The sequence below is a fragment of the Oncorhynchus keta genome, chromosome 14, assembly GCF_023373465.1.
Source record: "Oncorhynchus keta strain PuntledgeMale-10-30-2019 chromosome 14, Oket_V2, whole genome shotgun sequence".
In the NCBI taxonomy this organism is placed as follows: domain Eukaryota; kingdom Metazoa; phylum Chordata; class Actinopteri; order Salmoniformes; family Salmonidae; genus Oncorhynchus; species Oncorhynchus keta.
The window spans coordinates 59,648,230-59,666,064 of record NC_068434.1 but is presented as its reverse complement, the minus strand read 5'-3'; the positions used below and the strand labels follow the sequence as shown (position 1 = coordinate 59,666,064).

The 17,835-nt window shown below is 46.7% G+C and overlaps 1 protein-coding gene across 4 annotated transcripts in view; it reads right to left on the bottom strand.

Annotated features, from left to right (window-relative positions):
• LOC118394136 (protein MTSS 2-like) overlaps nt 1-17,835 on the bottom strand; it is a 100,546-nt gene that overhangs the window by 70,672 nt on the left and 12,039 nt on the right. For all 4 annotated transcript variants that reach the window (XM_052462054.1, XM_052462055.1, XM_052462057.1 and 1 more), the window contains exons 2-3: nt 17,703-17,764; nt 17,394-17,467 (exon numbers count right to left, since the gene is read on the bottom strand). In XM_052462054.1, coding sequence (XP_052318014.1) covers nt 17,394-17,467; nt 17,703-17,764 — 136 coding nt within the window. The remainder of the gene's footprint in view (nt 1-17,393; nt 17,468-17,702; nt 17,765-17,835) is intronic.

Sequence of the window (17,835 nt, the reverse complement as noted above, 5' to 3'; positions counted from 1 at the left end):
AAAATATGTGGTTGTCAATCAATTTAAAGAGGTCAAGATTGATAATAAACATGGCCTGAGTATCGTTGTGGCCTTTGACCCTTTCAGCCCTGTATTAACTGTGGATCTGAGAGGAGCTAACAGCACCAACCATATAAAACCAGACAGGGTAACAACCTCCATCAACCCGGGGATCACAACCAATCACCCCCTGTCTAAAGGCTGCTCAACCTGGGTCACCTTGTCAGGGACAAGGGGCTGTGCTTTATAACACACACACTGTCACATGGGGAGACAAAAACACAGCATCAAAACAGACCTCACACACAACAACTCTTTCTTTCTCTCTGTGTCTTCTCTCTCTCCCCATACTAATTAGGCCATCTCCACCTTCCTGAGATTGCCTTTTGTTTAGGAGAGAGTGGTACAAAAACAACAGTATTGTCTTTAATTAAGCCACAGTCACAATGGCCATCTATTTCTCTCTCTCTCTCTCTCTGTCTCCCTCTCTCCCTCCCTCTCTCCCTCCCTCTCTCCCTCCCTCCTACCTCCGTGCCTTTGGCCGCTCTGTGAGGACACTTCCGGGTGTCACAGTCCTCCTTTGTCCCTCAGGCGGCCAGCACAAGGCCAGCTCTATGTATGTGGGAAGCAGAGAACACTGAGTGTCCACGCCAAGGCCAAGTCTCCTCTTAATGAGAATAGACTGCTGCTGGGAGGGAGAGAGAGGGTGAGGGCGGGAGAGAGACAGAGAGCTGTTTGGGGACACGCCACACGTCCTCCTCCCACATCTCCCCTCACCAGCCCCCAGGCTCAGCCTCAGCCTGCCTTTCTATTCTTAGGCAACGGACAATCAGTAAAGGCACTAAACCAAAGCCTATGACTATAAAAAAGGGTGCTATATACAGGTTGTACACACTGAGGTTGGAGCCTTGGAGGTATCCATAAACACCCAGTAATCAAGAACCGTGTATTCAGACCGACCATCCTAATCTCTATTCCATATTGCTTTAGAATTCTACATTTCACCACGATCGACCTATTCTTTCCAAAATACTGTATGTCATCTCTCAAATTACTCCTCCTACTTGGCAACACAGCTATTTTTCTGCCATCACTCTCAGGCTTTGTTGCTTGGCAACTGGGCCTGCGATCCACCTCTTCTCTGGTTGGTTGATTGAAAGCAGAAAGAGAGAGAGAGGGGAGAAGAGAGGAGAGAGAGTAAGGATTGGTCATGCATGTTTCAGTTGCCATTGCCAAGTCCTTGCCCCGCCTCCCCATCCGACAGGGCTTCATGTATTATAACAAGCATGCTGGCCATATTGTGCTGTCAAAATCGTTCAGCAAGATACCATTAGATATAGAGGGTGGGAAACAGACAGTGAAGTAGATGAAGAGAGAGAAAGATGGGGAAAGAGACAGAGATGGGGGGGGTCAGAGAGAGAGAGGGGAGAGAGACAGACAGATATGGGGGCGGGGGGAGGTCAGAGAGAGAGAGGGGGGAGAGAGACAGACAGAGATGGGGGGGGGGGGGGTGGTCAGAGAGAGAGAGGGGGAGAGTCCTTCTGTAGCTCAGTTGGTAGAGCATGGCGCTTGTAACGCCAGGGTAGTGGGTTCGATTCCCGGGACCACCCATACGTAGAATGTATGCACACATGACTGTAAGTCGCTTTGGATAAAAGCGTCTGCTAAATGGCATATATTATTATTATATATTAGAGACAGACAGAGATGGGGGGGGGTCAGAGAGAGAGGGGGGGGAGAGACAGACAAAGATGGGGGGGCGGGGGTGGTCAGAGAGAGAGAGGGTTAGGTGCTACAGAGGGTAGTGCGTACGGCCCAGTACATCACCGTGGCCAAGCTTCCTGCCATCCAGGACCTATATAATAGGCGGTGTCAGAAGAAAGCCCATAAAATTGCCAGAGACTCCAGTCAGCCAAGTTATAGACTATTTTATAATGCTTGCGCACGGCAAGCCGTATCGGAGCGCCAAGTGTAGGACCAAAAGGCACCTCAACAGCTTCTACACTCAAGCCATAAGACTGCTGAGCAATTCTTAATAAAATCGCCACCAGACCATTTACATTGACCCGCCCCTCCCTTTTATATACTGCTGCTACTTGCTGTTAATTATCTATACATAGTCACTTCACCCCTACCTACATGCACAAATTACCTCAACTAACCTGTACCCCTGCACGCTGACTCGGTGCCGGTGCCCCCTGGGGTGGCAGGTAGCCTAGTAGTTAGCGCGTTGGGCCAGTAAGCGAAAGGGTACCAGGACGGATCCCCGAGCTGACAAGGTAAAAATATGTCATTCTGCCCCTGAACAAGACAGTTATCCCACTGTTCCTAGGCCATCATTGTAAATAAGAATTTGTTCTTAACTGACTTGCCTAGTTAAATAAAAATGTTTTTTTTAAATTTAATATAGCCTCATTATTGTTATTGTGCTATTTTTTATTATTACTTTTTATTTTAGTCTACTTGGTAAATATTTTCTTAAATCTTCTTGAACTGCACTGTTGGTTAAGGGCTTGTAAGTAAGCATTTCATTGTAAGGTCTACACTGTTGGTTAAGGGCTTGTAAGTAAGCATTTCATTGTAAGGTCTACACTGTTGGCTGAGGGCTTGTAAGTAAGCAGTTCATTGTAAGGTCTACACTGTTGGTTAAGGGCTTGTAAGTAAGCATTTCATTGTAAGGTCTACACTGTTGGTTAAGGGCTTGTAAGTAAGCAGTTCATTGTAAGGTCTACACTGTTGGCTGAGGGCTTGTAAGTAAGCAGTTCATTGTAAGGTCTCCACTGTTGGTTAAGGGCTTGTAAGTAAGCATTTCATTGTAAGGTCTACACTGTTGGCTGAGGGCTTGTAAGTAAGCAGTTCATTGTAAGGTCTGCACTGTTGGCTGAGGGCTTGTAAGTAAGCAGTTCATTGTAAGGTCTACACTGTTGGTTAAGGGCTTGTAAGTAAGCAGTTCATTGTAAGGTCTACACTGTTGGTTAAGGGCTTGTAAGTAAGCAGTTCATTGTAAGGTCTACACTGTTGGTTAAGGGCTTGTAAGTAAGCATTTCATTGTAAGGTCTCCACTGTTGGTTAAGGGCTTGTAAGTAAGCAGTTCATTGTAAGGTCTACACTGTTGGCTGAGGGCTTGTAAGTAAGCAGTTCATTGTAAGGTCTACACTGTTGGTTAAGGGCTTGTAAGTAAGCATTTCATTGTAAGGTCTACACTGTTGGTTAAGGGCTTGTAAGTAAGCAGTTCATTGTAAGGTCTGCACTGTTGGCTGAGGGCTTGTAAGTAAGCAGTTCATTGTAAGGTCTCCACTGTTGGTTAAGGGCTTGTAAGTAAGCAGTTCATTGTAAGGTCTCCACTGTTGGTTAAGGGCTTGTAAGTAAGCATTTCATTGTAAGGTCTACACTGTTGGATAAGGGCTTGTAAGTAAGCATATATATATATGTTTATTTATTTTCTCTTTCGTACTTTAACTATTTGCACTTCATTACAAATATGCATAATATGACATCTGAAATGTCTGTATTCTTTTGGAACTTTTGTAAGCGCAATGATTCCTGTTAATTGTTTATTTCACTTTTGTTTATCATCTTTTATTTTTTTATTTTTTTTATTTCACCTTTATTTAACCAGGTAGGCTAGTTGAGAACAAGTTCTCATTTGCAACTGCGACCTGGCCAAGATAAAGCATAGCAGTGTGAACAGACAACACAGAGTTACACATGGAGTAAACAATTTAGCAAGTCAATAACACAGTAGAAAAAAATGGGCAGTCTATATACAATGTGTGCAAAAGGCATGAGGAGGTAGGCGAATAATACAATTTTGCAGATTAACACTGGTGATAAATGATCAGATGGGCATGTACAGGTAGAGATATTGGTGTGCAAAAGAGCAGAAAAGTAAATAAATAAAAACAGTATAAAAACAGTATGGGAATGAGGTAGGTGAAAAGGGTGAGCTATTTACCAATAGACTATGTACAGCTGCAGCGATCGGTTAGCTGCTCGGATAGCTGATGTTTGAAGTTGGTGAGGGAGATAAAAGTCTCCAACTTCAGCGATTTTTGCAATTCGTTCCAGTCACAGGCAGCAGAGTACTGGAACGAAAGGCGGCCAAATGAGGTGTTGGCTTTAGGGATGATCAGTGAGATACACCTGCTGGAGCGCGTGCTACGGATGGGTGTTGCCATCGTGACCAGTGAACTGAGATAAGGCGGAGCTTTACCTAGCATGGACTTGTAGATGACCTGGAGCCAGTGGGTCTGGCGACGAATATGTAGTGAGGGCCAGCCGACTAGAGCATACAAGTCGCAGTGGTGGGTGGTATAAGGTGCTTTAGTGACAAAACGGATGGCACTGTGATAGACTGCATCCAGTTTGCTGAGTAGAGTGTTGGAAGCCATTTTGTAGATGACATCGCCGAAGTCGAGGATCGGTAGGATAGTCAGTTTTACTAGGGTAAGCTTGGCAGCGTGAGTGAAGGAGGCTTTGTTGCGGAATAGAAAGCCGACTCTGGATTTGATTTTTGATTGGAGATGTTTGATGTGAGTCTGGAAGGAGAGTTTGCAGTCTAGCCAGACACCTAGGTACTTATAGATGTCCACATATTCAAGGTTGGAACCATCCAGGGTGGTGATGCTAGTCGGGCATGCGGGTGCAGGCAGCGATCGGTTGAAAAGCATGCATTTGGTTTTACTCGCGTTTAGGAGCAGTTGGAGGCCACGGAAGGAGTGCTGTATGGCATTGAAGCTCGTTTGGAGGTTGGATAGCACAGTGTCCAATGACGGGCCGAAAGTATATAGAATGGTGTCGTCTGCGTAGAGGTGGATCAGGGAATCGCCCGCAGCAAGAGCAACATCATTGATATATACAGAGAAAAGAGTCGGCCCGAGAATTGAACCCTGTGGCACCCCCATAGAGACTGCCAGAGGACCGGACAGCATGCCCTCCGATTTGACACACTGAACTCTGTCTGCAAAGTAATTGGTGAACCAGGCAAGGCAGTCATCCGAAAAACCGAGGCTGTTGAGTCTGCCGATAAGAATTTGGTGATTGACAGAGTCGAAAGCCTTGGCGAGGTCGATGAAGACGGCTGCACAGTACTGTCTTTTATCGATGGCGGTTATGATATCATTTAGTACCTTGAGTGTGGCTGAGGTGCACCCGTGACCGGCTCGGAAACCAGATTGCACAGCGGAGAAGGTACGGTGGGATTCGAGATGGTCAGTGACCTGTTTGTTGACTTGGCTTTCAAGACCTTAGATAGGCAGGGCAGGATGGATATAGGTCTATAGCAGTTTGGGTCCAGGGTGTCTCCCCCTTTGAAGAGGGGGATGACTGCGGCAGCTTTCCAATCCTTGGGGATCTCAGACGATATGAAAGAGAGGTTGAACAGGCTGGTAATAGGGGTTGCGACAATGGCGGCAGATAGTTTCAGAAATAGCGGGTCCAGATTATCAAGCCCAGCTGATTTGTACGGGTCCAGGTTTTGCAGCTCTTTCAGAACATCTGCTATCTGGATTTGGGTAAAGGAGAACCTGGAGAGGCTTGGGTGAGGAACTACGGGGGGCGGAGCTGTTGGCCGAGGTTGGAGTAGCCAGGCGGAAGGCATGGCCAGCCGTTGAGAAGTGCTTATTGAAGTTTTCGATAATCATGGATTTATCGGTGGAGACCGTGTTTCCTAGCCTCAGTGCAGTGGGCAGCTGGGAGGAGGTGCTCTTGTTCTCCATGGACTTCACAGTGTCCCAGAACTTTTGGAGTTGGAGTTACAGGATGCAAACTTCTGCCTGAAGAAGCTGGCCTTAGCTTTCCTGACTGACTGCGTGTATTGGTTCCTGACTTCCCTGAACAGTTGCATATCACGGGGGCTATTCGATGCTATTGCAGTCCGCCACAGGATGTTTTTGTGCTGGTCGAGGGCAGTCAGGTCTGGAGTGAACCAAGGGCTGTATCTGTTCTTGGTTCTGCATTTTTTGAACGGAGCATGCTTATCTAAAATGGTGAGGAAGTTACTTTTAAAGAATGACCAGGCATCCTCAACTGACGGGATGAGGTCAATGTCCTTCCAGGATACACGGGCCAGGTCGATTAGAAAGGCCTGCTCACAGAAGTGTTTTAGGGAGCGTTTGACAGTGATGAGGGGTGGTCGTTTGACTGCGGCTCCGTGGCGGATACAGGCGATGAGGCAGTGATCGCTGAGATCCTGGTTGAAGACAGCGGAGGTATATTTGGAGGGCCAGTTGGTCAGGATGACGTCTATGAGGGTGCCCTTGTTTACAGAGTTAGGGTTGTACCTGGTGGGTTCCTTGATGATTTGAGTGAGATTGAGGGCATCTAGCTTAGATTGTAGGACTGCCGGGGTGTTAAGCATATCCCAGTTTAGGTCACCTAACAGAACAAACTCTGAAGCTAGATGAGGGGCGATCAATTCACAAATGGTGTCCAGGGCGCAGCTGGGAGCTGACGGGGTCGGTAGCAGGCGGCAACAGTGATAGACTTGTTTCTGGAGAGAGTAATTTTCAAAATTAGTAGTTCAAACTGTTTGGGTATGGACCTGGAAAGTATGACATTACTTTGCAGGCTATCTCTGCAGTAGACTGCGACTCCGCCCCTTTGGCAGTTCTATCTTGACGGAAGATGTTATAGTTGGGTATGGAAATCTCTGAATTTTTGGTGGCCTTCCTGAGCCAGGATTCAGACACGGCAAGGACATCAGGGTTAGCAGAGTGTGCTAAAGCAGTGAGTAAAACAAACTTAGGGAGGAGGCTTCTGATGTTGACATGCATAAAACCAAGACTTTTTCGATCACAGAAGTCAACAAATGAGGGTACCTGGGGGCATGCAGGGCCTGGGTTTACCTCCACATCACCCGCGGAACAGAGAAGGAGTAGTATGAGGGTGCGGCTAAAGGCTATCAAAACTGGTCGCCTAGAGCGTTGGGGGCAGAGGATAAGAGGAGCAGGTTTCTGGGCATGGTAGAATATATTCAGGGCATAATGCGCAGACAGGGGTATGGTGGGGTGCGGGTACAGCGGAGGTAAGCCCAGGCACTGGGTGATGATGAGAGAGGTTGTATCTCTGGACATGCTGGTTGTAATGGGTGAGGTCACCGCATGTGTGGGGGTGGGACAAAGGAGGTAACAGGGGTATGCAGAGTGGATCTAGGGGCTCCATTGTGAACTAAAACAATGATAACTAACCTGAACAACAGTATACAAGGCATATTGACATTTGGGAGAGACATACAGCGAGGCATACAGTAATCACAGGTGTTGAATTGGGAAAGCTAGCTAAAAACAGTAGGCGAGGCTAATCAGCTAGCACAACAAACAGCAGGTAAAATGGCGTTGACTAGGCAACTGGGCCGACAGATAAACAAACAAGCAGAATGGGGTACCGTGATTAATGGACAGTCCAGCGTGCGTCAGCTATGTAGCCAAGAAATCAGTGTCCAGGGGGCAGCGGTGGATGGGCAGGGAAGCTGGGCTGGCGAGTGTTATCCAGGTTTAATTTCACTTGCTTTGGCAATGTTCTCCAAAGCATATTGGCAAATGTCCCATGTTTCCCAAATGTTTCCACCGCTGCAACCACAATGCTTGACTTCCTTCCAGTCTTCATGACATTTTCTATGAGGAGGTTTGGAGGTTGAAATCACACCAACCTACGCAGACTGTTCTGTTTCACAGACGGGGTCACGCGCACTACAGATTCTTCACTTCGTCGTGAGGATTGTTGATACTGAGCTGTCTCGCGAGAACAATGATGTGATGTCATTAGGTTGTTAACGTAGCTAGAACGATCTGTTTCGCAAAGCATTGCTATTGCTGATGATCACCGCTGGGCGGGATCGTAGCATGTCTATTAAAACAATACTTTCTCTGAACCATATTCTGTCCTGTAATGCTAATCAGAAGTATCCATTTGCCATGGAAACAGGACTACTCCAGGTAAAAGAGTGCTGACAGTATGGAGGGGCAGCTAGCCCCCCGGCCGAGGCAACGCCCACCCAAGGCACTATGGGATTATGTGCTAGATCAAGGACATGTCTGGTCTGACCCACGTGGACTCAAAGGTCATCGCGAGGCCATAAAGGTCATCACAAGGTCATCATGGCCTCTAAAGAATATCCACGTCCCCTCCAGTCCCGCCCCCTCCTCTCCTCAACATGGCACTCGCTATCCTCCGAGTTGCTAACCAGTGGAGTCTGCGGAGGGGAGGACGGCTCATAATAATGGCTGGGAACGGAGTAAATGGAACGGCATCAGACACACGGAAACCATGTGTTTGATACCGTTCCACCGATTCCGCTCCAGCCATTACCACGAGCCCGTCCTCCCCAATGAAGGTGCCACCAAGCTCCTGTCTTGCTAACACAGTGTGAGAAAGAGCGCAACGTATAGCTACAACGTGTCCCAAAAAGAGTCAAATAACGAGCTGAAAGAAACGTCTTTCTGCCTTGACAGCCGCACTCCACAGTGCACTAATACACTACCAATCTACCACAAAGGCTTGTTTAGTCTGTATGCGAGAGCTGTCTCACCCGGAGTGCACGGTGTTGTTTCTTCTTTACCCGGGCGCTGCGACAATAAACCCTGGTGGGTCCGTGACAAGGTTGTGTTGAGTCTCCGTCTTAATTGTGTTGTGTTAATAGGGTGAGCTGCCCAGGGCGATGCCTCAGACTGCTGATCCCAGCATCGACTCCCTCTCACAGGGGAGAGAGTGTTCCCCAGAGGGGGGTGCCATGGAGGAGCTGAGTCAGGACAACTGTGATCATGTCAGTGGTATTAACTGGTCCTAGTGCAGCCCACATGAAGAACAAACACCCGCCCGGCACTCCACTGGCTAATGAGGGAGTGTTGAAGGAACAGGCCACCAGGGCTCTAACATGGCCTGATAACACACACACACACACACACACTCCATGCCCCGGTCAACACACACACAGGCTAACAACCTCCAGGGTCGCCTCTTGACCTCGACTCCAGCCAATAGAATGTTCTCGTTCTCTCCCTCTATCCCAGAAACAATTACACAACATCCTTCTCTGTCTTGATCTGAGCCAGCAGCTACAGCAGCAGACAAATGCCTTCTCCCTTCAAATTAAATTGCACAGGCCCAGTCTGTGCCTTTTGTAATCATCCCTTTCTTTGCAAATGAATGTGTTCTTCATTTTCATGTCAGTCCAAGTGCATTCCAGTCATAAGGCTGCTATTGAAAGATATAATGGTGCCTAGCTACACTGGGACTCAGCTTTGGACATTGAAATGTTTGGGGATTAGAGATGTCTAACTGCTAAAGCAATCAGAAACACAACCTGTTCCAATTTTATGTGATGTCTTTGACTACATACTCATGAGCTCAGTGACTGTCCAATGTCCGCCTGCATTTAGCGCTCAAGCCAATATTAGAACGGGAGAAACAAATAAAAACAAATAACATTCTTCAGAGGTCACCACACACAGGCACACAGCGTTTTGCTCCTCATTCCCTCCATTAGGCTCCATGCTACCATTTGCTGAGCTGGCAGCCATGTTTTTTCTGCCTTCTAGAGGGAGTCATTTTGCCCCCTCGTGTATGAATCAGATTTATGATGTTCATTATAGGCCTTCCTATTCAACTCATGCAAGCAGGCCGTAAAACACCCAGATGAAGTCGTGTACGAGCTCATCTTGCACTGAGCACATCTGAGTGGACTCTTTATGACCAGGCTACATTGCCAATCTTTGTGTGTAGCGAGGCTTTTTGGGATAGCCCCAGGTTTTAGTGCTTCAACTGTGGGGGCAAAGAATAAATAAATAAAGAGAGAGAGAGAGACCCAAAATTCAGGAAAGCTTTGACTATCTACAGATTCCGTGAGCAAAGCCTTGCTATTGAGAGAGGCCGCCGTAGGCAAACCTGGCTCTCAAGAGAAGACAGGCTATGTTCACACTGCCCACAAAATGAGGTGGAAACTGAGCTACACTTCCTAACATCCTGCCAAATCAAATTGTATTAGTCACATGTGCCAAATACAACAGGTTTCACCTTACAGTGAAATGCGTACTTACGAGCCCCTAACCAACAATGCAGTTTAATAAAATAAAAAAATATGAATAAAAATAAGAAATAAAAGTAACAAGGCTTGGGGGTAGAAGCTGTTTAGAAGCCTCTTGGACCTAGACTTGGCGCTCCGGTACCAAACATTTGCCATACCAGGCAGTGATGCAACCTGTAGAAACTTTTGAGGATCTAAGGACCCATGCAAAATATTTTCAGTCTCCTGAGGGGAATAGTTTTTGTCGTGCCCTCTTCACGACTGTCTTGGTGTGCTTGGACCATGTTAGTTTGTTGGTGATGTGGACACCAAGGAACTTGAAGCTCTCAACCTGCTCCACTCTAGCCCCGTCGATGAGAATTGGGGCGTGCCCGGTCCTCTTTTTCCTGTGGTCCACAATCATCTCTTCTGTCTTAATCACGTTGAGGGAGAGGTTGTTGTCCTGGCACCACACGGCCAGGTCTCTGACCTCCTCCCTATAGTCTGTCTCGTCGTTGTCGTGATCAGGCCTACAACTGTTGTGTCATCGGCAAACCTAATGATGGTGTTGGAGTCGTGCCTGGCCGTCCAGTCATGAGTGAACAGGGAGTACATGAGGGGACTGAGCACACACCCCTGAGGGGCCCCTGTGTTGAGGCTCAGCGTGGAAGATGTGTTGTTACCTACACTTACCACCTGGGGGTGGCCCATCACGAAGTCCAGGATCCAGTTGCAGAGGGAGGTGTTTAGTCCGAGGGTCCTTAGCTTATTGATGAGCTTTGAGGGCACTATGGTGTTGAACGCTGAGCTGGAATGCAATAGAGATTGCATCATCTGTGGATCTGTTAGGGCAGTATGCAAATTGGAGTGGGTCTAGGGTTTCTGGGATAATGGTGTTGATGTGAGTCATGACAGCCCTTTCAAAGCACTTCATGGCTACAGAGTGCTATGGGTCGATAGTCATTAGGCAGGTTACCTTAGTGTTCTTGGGCACAGGGACTATGGTGGTCTGCTTGACACATGTTGGTATTACAGACTCAGACAGGGAGAGGTTGAAAATGCCAGTGAAGACACTTGCCAGTTGGTCAGCGCATGCTCGCAGTACACGTCCTGGTAATCCATCTGGCCCTGCGGCCTTGGGAACGTTGACCTGTTTAACCTGTTGTGTGTATGGGGCAGTATTTTGATGTTTGGATGAAAAATGTACCCAAATGAAACTGCCTATTTCTCAGGCCCAGAATCTAGAATATGCATATACTTGGCAGGTTAGGAAAGAAACACTCTAAAGGTTCCAAAACTGTCAAAATATGGTATGTGAGTAAAACAGAACTGACATTGCAGGCGAAAACCTGAGGAAAATCCAACAAGGAAGTGCCTAAGAGAAACAAATCTCCATGTTCCATTGCATGCCTTCCCTCTATTTAAAGGGATATCAACCAGATTCTCTCTCTATGGCTTCCACATGGTGTGAACAGTCTTTAGACATAGTTTCAGGCTTTTATTCTGAAAAATGAGCGAGAAAGATCACATCGCGTCAGTGGATGAATGGGTGCCAGCAGAGTTTTGCATGTGCAACCTTTTCTCTCTCTCTCCTATTGAGCTACGGTCCGGTTGAAATATTATTGATTATTTATTGTAAAAACAACCTGAGGTTTGATTATAAAAAATGTTTGACATGTTTCTACGAACTTTAAGGATACTATTTGGAATTTTCGTCTGCCCCGTCATGACCGCTCGAGCCTGTGGATTACTGAACATAACGCACCAACCAAATGGAGGTATTTTGGATATAAAAATAATCTTTATGGAACAAAAGGAACATGTATTGTGTAACTGGGAGTCTCGTGAGTGCAAAAATTCGAAGATCATCAAAGGTAAGCGATTCATTTTATTGCTTTTCTGACTTTCGTGACCAATCTACTTTGCTGCTAGCTGTATGTAATGTTTTGGTCTGCTGAGAGAGGTGTCCTAACATAACCGCTTGGATAGCTTTTGCTGTAAAGATTTTTTTAAATCTGACAAGCCAGGTGGATTAACAACAAGCTAAGCTGTGTTTTACTATATTGCACTTGTGATTTCATGAAAATGTCATATTTTTAGTAATTTAATTTGGCGCTCTGCAATTCAGCGGATGTTGATGAAAATGATTCCGCTAACGGAATGTGTGCGCCAAGAAGTTAAAGGTATTAAAGGTATCTGCGGAGAGTGTGATCACACAGTCTTCCAGAACAGCTGTGCTCTCATGCATGTTTCAGTGTTATTTGCCTCGAAGCAAGCATAGAAGTAGTTTAGCTCGTCTGGTAGGCTCGTATCACTGGACAGCTCTCGGCTGTGCTTCCCTTTGTAGTCTGTAATGGTTTGCAAGCCCTGCCACATCGCACCAGCGCCAGAGCCGGTGTAGTACGATTCGACATTAGTCCTTTATTGACACTTTTCCTCTTTGATGGTTCGTCGGAGGACATAGCGGGATAAGCTTCCAGGTTAGAGTCCCGCTCCTTGATAGCGACAGCTCTGGCCTTTAGCTCAGTGCGGATGTTGCCTGGAATTCAGGTTGGGTATGTGCATATGGTCACTGTGGGGATGACATCATTGATGCACTTATTGATGAAGCCAATGACTGATGTGGTGTACTCCTCAATGCCATCGCATATTCCAGTCTGTGTTAGAAAAACAGTCCTGTAGCTTAGCATCTGCTTCATCTGACCACTTTTTTTATTGAACTGGTTATTCCTGCTTTAATTTTAGCTTGTAAGCAGGAATCAGGAGGATAGAATTATGGTCAGATTTGCCAAATGGAGGGTGAAGGAGAGCTTTGTACGTGTCTCTGTGTGTGGAGTAAAGGTGGTCCAGAGGTTTTTTCCCTCGGGTTGCACATTTAACATGCTGATAGAAATTTGGTAAGACTGATTTAAATTTCCCTGCATTAAAGTCCCCGGCCACTTGGAGCGTCACCTCTGGGTGAGTGTTTTCCTGTTTGCTTATAGCAGAATACAGCTCATTCAGTGCGGTCTTAGTGCCAGCGTCAATCTGTGGTGATATGTAGACAGCTACGAAAAATAAAGAGGAAAACTCTCTAGGTAGATAGTGTGGTCTACAGCTTATCATGAGATACTCTACCTCAGGCGAGCAATACAGTCCCTCAAGACTTCCTTAGATATCGTGCACCAGCTGTTATTTACAAAAATACATAGTCCGCCGCCCCTTGTCTTACCAGATGCCGCTGTTCTATCCTACCGATACAGCGTATAACCGGCCAGCCGTATGTTGATAATGTCGTCGTTCAGCCACGACTCCGTGAAGTATAAGATATTGCAGTTTTGAATGTCCCGTTGGTAGTTTAATCTTCTGCGTAGGTCATCTATTTTATTTGTATTATCCCGGGAAAGCAGTATATCATTCACATCAGGCTCGTTGGACTCGTTAAAGGAAAATAATATTCTGCCAGTCCGTGGTGAGAAATTGCAGTTCTGATGTCCAGAAGTTATTTTCAGTCATAAGAGACGGTAGCAGCAACATTATGTACAAAATAAGTTACAAACAACGCAGAAACGAACAAAAAAACTACATTGGTTAGGAATACGTAAAACGTCAGTCTTGCTCTCCAGCGCCATCTTCCCATGTATGTATGACCATGTTAGAGACACATATTTCCCTCAAATTCCACAGACCCACAAAGAGTTTGATAATAAATCCAATTTGGAAAAACTCCCTTATTGATTAGGTGAAATGTGTGCCATCACAGCAGCAAGATTTGTGACCTGTTGCCACAAGAAAAGAGTAACCAGTGAAGAACAAACGCCATTGTAAATACAACCCATTTTTTTATGTTGATTTATTTCACCTTCTGTACTTTAACTATTTGCATATTGTTACAACACTGTACATAGCCATAATATGAAATGTCTCTATTCCTTTGGAACTTTTGTAAGTGTAATGTTTACTGTTAATTCTTTATTTCACTTTTTTTTATTACTTATTTCAATGGCTTTGGCAATGTAAACAGATGTTTCCCATGCCCCAAAAAATGATTGAAACGAATTGAAGAGAGAGAGAGAGATGTGTACACAGAGAGCACAGAATATGAGGCAAAAAAGCTTTTGTTATTTTGTATTCTCTGAAATGAATTCACTTTTTATCCGACAGAAAAAGGCTATCAGCTTCGAAAAGGGCCATACACACTGCTTCCAATGTCAGCGATGGCCATCGTTAATTCAGCCTTTCAGTGGACATGTCTCTCACCCTGGTACTTATTATAGCTCTCAATAACTATCATTCCACGAGAGGGTTTGGCAAATTATATTTGTTTTGAAAAAGAGAATGTGCAGTCAAAATAATTAGTAATCCCTGTGTGGGCGAGAGAGAGAAGAAAAGTAACAGTAAATGTGCAAATGTGCAGCTGTGTGGAGGAAGATGAGGAGGAAGATGAGTAGTACGGCTGCTCAGTGAGAGGCAGAGGACAGGTTATTAGAGACGGGAAGCATGCCCCCCCACCCCCACCCCAAACCACCAACCCGGACCACAGCGGCCCCCCACCAGCAAGATGAAAGCCTGGTTTGCCCCTTGTCAGGGAGTTGACACTCACGTTATCCTTCACTCATAGCGCCCTCTCTCGCTCCATATCTCCGCTCTCTACTCCCAACATTCAGACACGCACCCCTCTGTCTCATTCCATACCTACCTCTAGGTCCTGTCTGCGGTTCAGTCTAGTCTGTTTGATCCTGCAGTCTGTTAGTTGACAGTCAGGCTCCTCAGTGAAGAGGCCTACATAGGGCCCATGACCAATGGGCAACTTCTGTTAGCCCCGGCTCGCTCCAGTGCCATCCCCACACAACACCTGTATGCGTTCCAACTGGATCTGAGCAGTTCCCCACACACACACACACACACACACACACACACACACACACACACACACACACACACACACACACACACACACACACACACACACACACACACACACACACACACACACACACACACACGATTCTACAGAACATCTAGATGTGTTACAGCTGGACCTGTGGGGATCCAGATCAGGTTTAGCATAGCATCTGCCTCAAGCTGGGCCAAGAGCATGGCTATGGAGCAGGGAACTGGGCTCAACAGCTCCACATGGACCTGAGGCTTGTTTCTTTTTTTCTTTTTTTTTCTAGAACAGAAAACCACAGAACATCACCACTCCTTGAGAGAAGAGGCTGGTGTTCTGTAGCACGGAACTAGAACCAACTATTTCTATGTTCTGTACTGTATTCTGAGAACAGCGCATGGGAGAGAGAGAGCGGCTTCACCCTGTGGGGCTGGGACAGACAGACAGACGGAGCTCTCTCTCTCACACACACACACACACACACACACACACAGACATTCATATTCTAAATGGCCAGAAGGGACAATTACTTAGGCGACACCATTGAACTGGCTTCGTTCATGGGAAAGGTCTATTAGAACACACGAGGCAGTCAGAGGGAGAATTGTGCTTTCGTATTGAGTCACTTCATTGAGAATGATTGCTCTACTGTATGTTGTAGTTACCACATATCTCCTCCAATACAGGGAGAACATCTCATGCAGTGTTGGAATGCGCAGCAGATAAACATACTGTACAGATGTGCCTGGCTGCTGATGCTGTGCAAGTGTGTGTGTGTGTGTGTGTGTGTGTGTGTGTGTGTGTGTGTGTGTGTGTGTGTGTGTGTGTGTGTGTGTGTGGCCATGGATGAGCCATGTGGATCCCACAGGTCTATGACCTACATTCGATGGGGCAGCAGTGCCCCACGGTCCCCACCACAAATCTCCAATAATCACAGCTAGCATCTGCCACAGTCACGGCCACAACTGGACTGTGGCAGGAATAACAGACACACACACACGCACGCACCAGAGATTTCTAAACTCCATACATTACTGCTGAATCCTCACACTCTTCTACTACAGCAAAAAGAGAGAGAGGAAAAAAGGACATTGTCTTCAATCTCCTTCCTCTTCGGTCTCTGACATAATACCTTGCTCCGTCTCGTTGTGTCCTTGAACCACCTCCTATCTCTCTCTCTCCTTTCCTACATCTCCTCTCCTACACTATAGTGTACTTCCTCTCTCTGTCCCCGGCGGTGTGTGTCTGTGTGTGTGTCCTGCCCTAGGTGGGCCCCTGTGGTCTCTGGAGGATGTAGGATCACTAGGATGTGCCCCTCACTGCTTTTACAGGCCAGACAGGAAGCAACCAACCCTGTCAGCTCATTAAAAATGTCAACGCCTGGTGGGGTCTCACACACACCAATGCGCGCACTTCTATTATCAAAACACACTTGCACACAAATGCACACGCAGAGAGGGGGGGGGGGCAAACACGCACAAACGCCCGCACACACACACACACACACACACACACACACACACACACACACACACACACACACACACACACACACACACACACACACACACACACACACACACACACACACACACACACACACACACATTCAGTACAAGAGCCACACCCAATAGGGCCCAGTATTCCATATCCCTAGGAAATGTAGCTTCATTATAAGGCCTACAGTCTGTATTGTCCCTCTGCTCATGCCATAAAACAAGCCTGAGTGTTCCCCCTAGTAAGACTGCTGAAAGGAGCTCAGCACAGTCTCCTAACAATGCCCAGAGCCCCCAGCTAAAAAGAACCCTGCTGCCCAGCCGCTTGCCACATCTCTCTCTTGTCCTATAAACCAAGCCTTTGTTCTCCCCTCCTCACATTATCCGGTGGGATGATGCTCCATTCATCTCCATCTCTGCTCCCTAAACACAGCTAATTCAGGGATGAAAACTCCTCAAAGTTCACAGAGAATGTAACTTCAAGCACGGTGTCAAACAACTTTTGAAACAGTAAACTAATGTATTAAAGCTGATAACATCCTATCAAGTGACAGTCAATAAAAAACCACATCCCTGTCGGCACAGAGCGTGACGTAAGAGGATCTGTTCCCTTAACTCGTATCCAAGTCGAACTGATGTTATTCACCCACATAAAGGAACACCGACACACAGGCACACACACACTTCATTCTGTGGTTTCTTTAACTAGATGCATGCATGACAATCTGTCCACACAACAACAGGAGGAGTGATCCTCTAATCACAAATCTGTCTCTCTATCCTCCTCTGGAAAGGCTGCCCTCCAAAGATTAACCCAAATCAGCTGGGATACCCCCATCCCCATACTCACGGACGCATTCAGAACTCACACACACACACACACACACACACACACACACACACACACACACACACACACACACACACACACACACACACACACACACACACACACACACACACACACACACACACACACACACACACACACACACACACACACACACACATCTGGAAGCTCACGTACCTCTGGTGTTGGTGGCCATGTCCGCCACCTTCTGAAAGGCATCCAGGAAGGCCACAGCTGCCAGCACTGTGGTCCTGAGAGCAGAGCAGAGCAGACAGGACAGAGCAGAGCGGGACAGAGCAGACAGGACAGACACATGATTGGCACCAGTTCACAACCCACAGTCATTTCAACATAAACAAACATAGTCAGCAGATCTGGCGCCTCAGAACAGAACAGAGGGGGATTACATTGTTGTCAATGGCACTGGCTGGGAATCTCATTGACGGGCACAGCTCTAGTAGACACAGCACAGTGGCTGGGGCTTACCTGAGCTGGGAGTGCAGTTTGGTGGCCTTGGCACTGAAGTCTTCCCACACTGGGTATGAACACTGGGAATAAATACATAAAGAGGGACACGTTAGAAGGACATTATGCAATGCAACTGGTGCATGATCTGTAC